Here is a 6,036-nt window from a genome sequence, read left to right on the forward strand (position 1 = left end):
GTTCTAGGAATTGTAAATTAGTCACATTAATATTAACCATGTTGCCCAGTAACACTAAAACAACCTACTTGGGCATTCACATCATCTGGTAATATGAGAAATGTCTAAAAATAACTCTTTTTTAAAAATAAAATATGACTCGTAACAACAGGAGCATGATTTCAAGCACACAGATTTTCTTTCTTTCAGAACCAAAGATCTCCTTAGTTATTGACTGTGTACCTGATTTCTCTGTATTTTAAAAAGAATACCAATATTATCAATAATTGAAAATGTCATTAAGTATAAAGAAGTTTCTGTTTGCATTGGAATTGTATTTCTACCTTAAAATGAAATTATCACAGTACAAGTTTATTTCATAATACCATTATTAGAAATGCCATTTTTTCTTGGGTTAGATTAGGCTTAAATGAACAGTACTATGGCTTTTTTCTTGCAGATGATTAAGGCACTAAATGTAGTCTCACAAATAAACTAAGGAATAGAGTAAGTTATACTTGTGAAATTTATAGAGTTCAGATTTTGTGGAAATGCTTGAAGTTAAACTCATATTCTTCTAACCTTCCTTTTTAGGTATTTTAAGTATGAGAGAACAAGGATTGATTCCACCAACAGCAAGAATTACCTTTCAGAATCCACCCATTACACCCAGAGCGGCTCCTCTGCGTAGTTTTGATGAAGCACGTAAGATTTTGACTACCGGTAAGACAGTCCTGCCTGTATGTTAGTTGGGGATATACAGAAATTACCAAAATCTTTTATCTTCAATAATAGGACAGGAGGAAACTTGTAATGAATCTGAGTTTCACTTTACTGAATAAAGTAACTTTAGTCTCTTTGTGAAATACCTACTCAGGGCCTGTGTTCTCTATGTGTTAGAAAGTTGGTATTTTCAAAGGATTTGCAGCTTGGTTGGGAAAATAAGACAAATATATAATAAAAACAAATAACAATACAAAGTATTATAGACTGAAAACCAAATGTATGTTAAAGTCTAGTACTATAGGTGTTCAGAGGAATGATTGCTGAGAGGTGAGATAATAGAAGACTTCAAAGAGGAGGCTGGATGAAATAGGAGAAAAACACTGACCTGGGAATCTATTGACTAGTTGCAGAACCTCACACAAGCCATTTACTTTCTCTGGGCCTCAGCTTTACCAGTTATAAAATGAGGGGTTTTGGCTAAATTAATCCTTCTGTTCAACAAATATTTGTTGAATGCTTGCTTTATCCAAGGTAGCTGGGGATCTGACAGAGAATAAGTCAGACAACATTTCTACTCTCATGGTGCTTATAGTCTAGCAGATAAGTAAATGAGAATTTAAGCTAGGGATAAGTGTTAGAAATAAAATAAAACAACATGGACTAGAGAGTGACAAAAGGAAGTGACTGCTTTGCTTGGGAGGGAAGGGTCAGGGAATGTGTCTTGGAAGATGTTGAGATCCAAATGACGAGAAGGAGCCAGTCATGTAAAGATCTAGGGAACAGTATTTCAGATGTAGGACAGCACAGGCACGATGGCCTGGGGGACTAAGGAGGGAATGAGCAAGAAAGTTAGTGTGACTAGAGGACCAAGAGAGAGGGAAGAGATAAGGCTGGAGAGGTAGAGAAGACTGAAGTGATGTAGGGTAGAGCAGGACTACGAGTTGTCCTCAATGTTCATTCTCCCCTACTTCCACAGTAATAGAGTCATGGGTGGGCACATGTCAGCTTGGCCAAAGACAACATCTCCTAGTCTTCCTTTCAGTGTGGTGTGCCATGTGCCCAGGTTCTAGACAATGAGGATGTAAGCAGAAGTGGAAAGGGAAACTTCTGGGCATGGCTTCCCCTTCTCATTTTTCATCTCTGGCTAGCTGGGATGCAGATGTGATGAGCAAGCACTTTGGAGCCGAAGATGGAACTCCAGGTTGAGTCTGGCAGAGATGCCCTGACAACCTGGGACTATCTTCCTTTCAACCCTTGTGTGAGAGAGAAATAAACTCTTCATTTGTTTAAGCCACTCAGTATATCTTAGGATCTTCTTTTTAAATGCCTTAGACTATAACAGAACCAGTATGGCAGCCTTTCAAACCATGATTTGGAGTGGATTTAATCCTAATTACAATGAGAACTCACTGAAAAGTTTAATCAGGAGGATGAGGTGATCTGATTTACATTTTAATAAGACCATTCTGACTGCTTTACAGATAATGAATCATAGGGGAGCATGAGTAGAACCAAGAAGACTAGTTAAAAGGCTATATTGGTAAATCAGGTGAGAAATGACGGTGGATTTGAGGAGGATGGAATCAATGGATATGAGGAGAAGTGAACAAATTCAGGTTATGTTTTGGCGGTGAAGCCATGAGGACTGGCTGATGGATAAGAGTGAGGGAAAGAGAGGCATCAGGGATAAATACGTATGAATGTATGTACGAACATATCCCAATTTTGTATCCATTCTACTGTTGATGGGAATTTCAGTGGTTTATACCATAGAGCTATTATGAGTAATACCATTATGAACATCCTTGTACATGTCTTTTAATGTAAATATGTATGTGTCGCTGTTGGATACATATCAAAAAGAAGAACTGCTGAGTCACAGGGTAAATACACACTCAGTTTTAGTAGATAATGCCAAACAGTTTTCCAAGGTGTTTATACTGAATTATTTTCCTACTAGCAATATATGAGCATTCCAGATCATATATATCTTTGTCAACACTTGATATTTCCTTTTGTTTGTTTGTTTGTTTTGCCATCCTGAAGACTCTGTTGTGGTAGCTCTTTGTGGGTTTAATTTCTATTTCCCTGATCACCCATAAAGTTGAGCAGTTGTTTTGATATGTGTATTGGTCATTTGAATATCTTCTTTTGTAAAGTGATTTAGAAACTTTAACATTTCTTTTTTTTTTTAAATGGGTTGTCTTTCTTTTTCTTAGTTATTTATAGGAATTATGTATGTATTCTGGGTACTAATTTTTTATGAGTTATATGTATTACAAATAATTTTTTTATTCTATGGCTTGGTATTTCACTCTCCTACTGGTGTCTTTGTTTTTACCTAAACTTTTGATTTTGAGATAATCGTAGATTCACATGCAGTTGTAAGAAATAATACAATGAGCTCCTTTGTACTCTTAACTCAATTTTTCCCAATAATAATATATTGCCAAACTATAGTACAATATGACGACTGAAATATTGATTCAGCCAAGATACTGAACATTTTCACCACAAGGATTCCTCATGTTGTCTTTTTATAGCCACAGCCGCTCCCCTCTCACCCCACACCGCTTTAAACCCTGGCAACCACTAATCTGTTCTCCATTTCTATAATTTTATCATTTCAAATATGTTAGATAAATGGACTCATACGATGTGTAACATTTTGGGATTTTTTTTTTCACTCAGCATAATTCTCTGGAGATTTTATCCAGGTTGTTGCTTATATCAGTAGTTTATACCTTTTTACTGCTGACTAGTAATCCACAGTATGAGTGTACCACAGTTGTTAAGCCATTCACCAGCTGAAGGATGTATGGGTTGTTTCCGGTTTTTGGCTACTATGAATAAAGTTGCTATAAACATTTGTGTACAGGTTTTTGTATGAACATATGTTTTCATTTCTTTAAGATAAATGCCCAGAGCATAACTGCTGGATCTCATGGTAGTTGCATGCTTATTTCCTCTACATACACTTAGAGCCACATTAGACAGTGTTATAATTTTTGTTTCAAACATCATATATAACTTAGAAAACTCAAGAGGAAAAAGGAAGTCTATCATTTTTACCCATATTTTTGTTTTACCATGTTCTTTCTTCTTTTCTGATGTGCCAAGATTCCTTCTTTTATCATTTCCCTTCAATTGAGAGAATTTTCTTTAGCCATTGCTTAGGGTCATTATACTAGTGACCCTAAATTATCTTAATTTTTCTGCATCTTAGAATGTCTTGATTTCTCCTTTATTCCTAGAGGATATCTTCACTAGATATAAGATTCTGGGTTGACAGTGCTTTTCTTTCAGCACTTAAAAAAAAAACTGTGCCACTTTCTTTTCTTCTCCATGGTTTCTGATGAGAAATCCACTGTCTTTTGAATTTCTTCCTCATGTAGGTAAGGTGTTGTTTTTCTCTTGCTGCTTTCAAGATTTTTCTCTGTCTTTAGTTTTTAGAAGTCTGACTGTGTCTTAGTGTGGATTTCTTTGGTTTGATCGTGTTTGGTTTTGGCTCATCTTGAAGCTGTAGGTTTATATATTTTGCCAAATTTTGGAAGTTTTCAGCCAGTATTTCTTTGAGTACTTTTTTCAGCTTTGCCCTTTATTGTTTCTCCTTCTGGGCTACAGTGATACAAATGTTAGATCTCTTGCTACAATCCCACAGGTCCTTGAGGCTCTGTTAATTTCTTTCCCCTAGTCTATTTTCTCTCCGTTGATCAGACTGGGTAATTTCTATTTTTCTGTCTTCTAGTTCAGGGGTCCCCATCCCCCAGGCCGCAGACCAGTACGAGTCCACTTCCGGTCCATGGCCGGTTAGGAACCAGGCTGCACAGCAGGAGGAGACTGGCGGGTGAGCGAGCAAGCGAAGCTCTGTCTGCCGCTCCCCATCCCTCCCCATCACTCTCATTACCACCTGAAGCATCCCCCCACCCCATCTGTGCAAAAACTGTCTTCCACCAAACCGGTCCCTGGTGCCCAAAAGGTTGGGGACCGCTGTTCTAGCTCACTGATTCCCCTGCCTCCTACATTCTGTTGTTGAGCCATCCACTGAATTTGTATTCAGATGACCATAGTTTTCTGTTCCAAATTTTCAATTTGTTAAAAAATATACACTTAAAAATGGTTAAGATGGTAAATGTATTGTGGGGTTTTTTTTTGTTTGTTTCTTTGTTTGTTTTTTGCCACACCACGCAGCCTGTGGGATCTTAGTCCCCCAACCAGGGATTGCCCTGACCACAGCAATGAAAGTGCTGAGTCCTAACCACTGCATCACCAGAGAATTCCCTGTTACATGTATTTTTAAAAATATTTTATTTATTTATCTATTTATTTATTTATTTATTTATTTGGTTGTGCCAGGTCTTAATTGCAGCAGGCATGCTCCTTAGTTGCAGCTTGCCAGCTCCTTAGTTGTGGCACATGGGCTCAGTTGAGGCAGGTGGGCTCCTTAATTGTGGCATGCAAACTCTTAGTTGCAGTATGCATGTGGGATCTGGTTCCCTGACCAGGGATGGAAGCCAGGCCCCCTGCATTGGGAGCATGAGTTTAACCACTGCGCCACTAGGGAAGTCCCTGTTATGTGTATTTTAACACAATTTAAAAATTCAACTTGGTTCCTCTTTATATATTCTATTTCTTTGTGGAATCTTTCTATTTCTTTGCTGAGTTTTTATATTTTTTCATTTGTTTCAAGTGTTTCTGTAATTGCTTGTGGAACATTTTTATGATGGCTGCTTTAAAACTTTTGTCAGGTAAATTCTAAGATCTCTGTCATCTCAGTGGTGGTATCTATTCCTTGTTTTATTATTCAGTTTAACATCTTCCTGGTTCTTGGTATGGTGAGCGATTTCCAATAGAAACTTTGACATTGTGGGTATTATGTTATAAGACTCTGGTTCTTATTTCATCTGTTTTATCTGGTTCCTCTGACACCCCTATTAATTCCCTATGCATCTGAGGAATAAGCCAAATTAGCTATGATATATCATCCTGTTTATGTATTGCTAGGTTTCATTTGCTAATATTTTGTTTACCATTGTTGTTGATGCATGAGGCTGTCCTAAATTCTCCCTTTCCTATGTCTTCCTTAGGTTTTAGTATCCAGGTTAGTTTTGCCTTCAGTGAGTGAGTACTATCTCTTTTTATATGCTCTGGAAGAGTTTGGATAAAATTGGTAATATTTCTTTCTTAAAGAAATAAGTTTGGAAGAATTTACCAGTGAAGCCATTTGAATTTGTAGTTTTCTTTGGGAGTAGGTTTATAATTGTAGGTTTAATTTCTTTAACAGGTATAGGACTATTTTGATTATCTCTTTTGTCTGTTTCAGTTCAGTAA

The 6,036-nt window shown here is 37.1% G+C and overlaps 1 protein-coding gene across 1 annotated transcript in view; it reads left to right on the plus strand.

The window, feature by feature from the left end:
- IQCH (IQ motif containing H) overlaps positions 1–6,036 on the plus strand; it is a gene marked incomplete at both ends in the record, with an annotated part of 78,974 nt that extends 72,938 nt beyond the window's left edge. Inside the window, 3 exons of the mRNA XM_082850471.1 lie at positions 574–702; positions 4,454–4,552; positions 6,029–6,036. Coding sequence (XP_082706597.1) covers positions 574–702; positions 4,454–4,552; positions 6,029–6,036 — 236 coding nt within the window. The remainder of the gene's footprint in view (positions 1–573; positions 703–4,453; positions 4,553–6,028) is intronic.

This window comes from Leucopleurus acutus (genome assembly GCF_964270905.1).
Source record: "Leucopleurus acutus genome assembly, chromosome: 1".
Taxonomy (NCBI): Eukaryota; Metazoa; Chordata; class Mammalia; order Artiodactyla; family Delphinidae; genus Leucopleurus; species Leucopleurus acutus.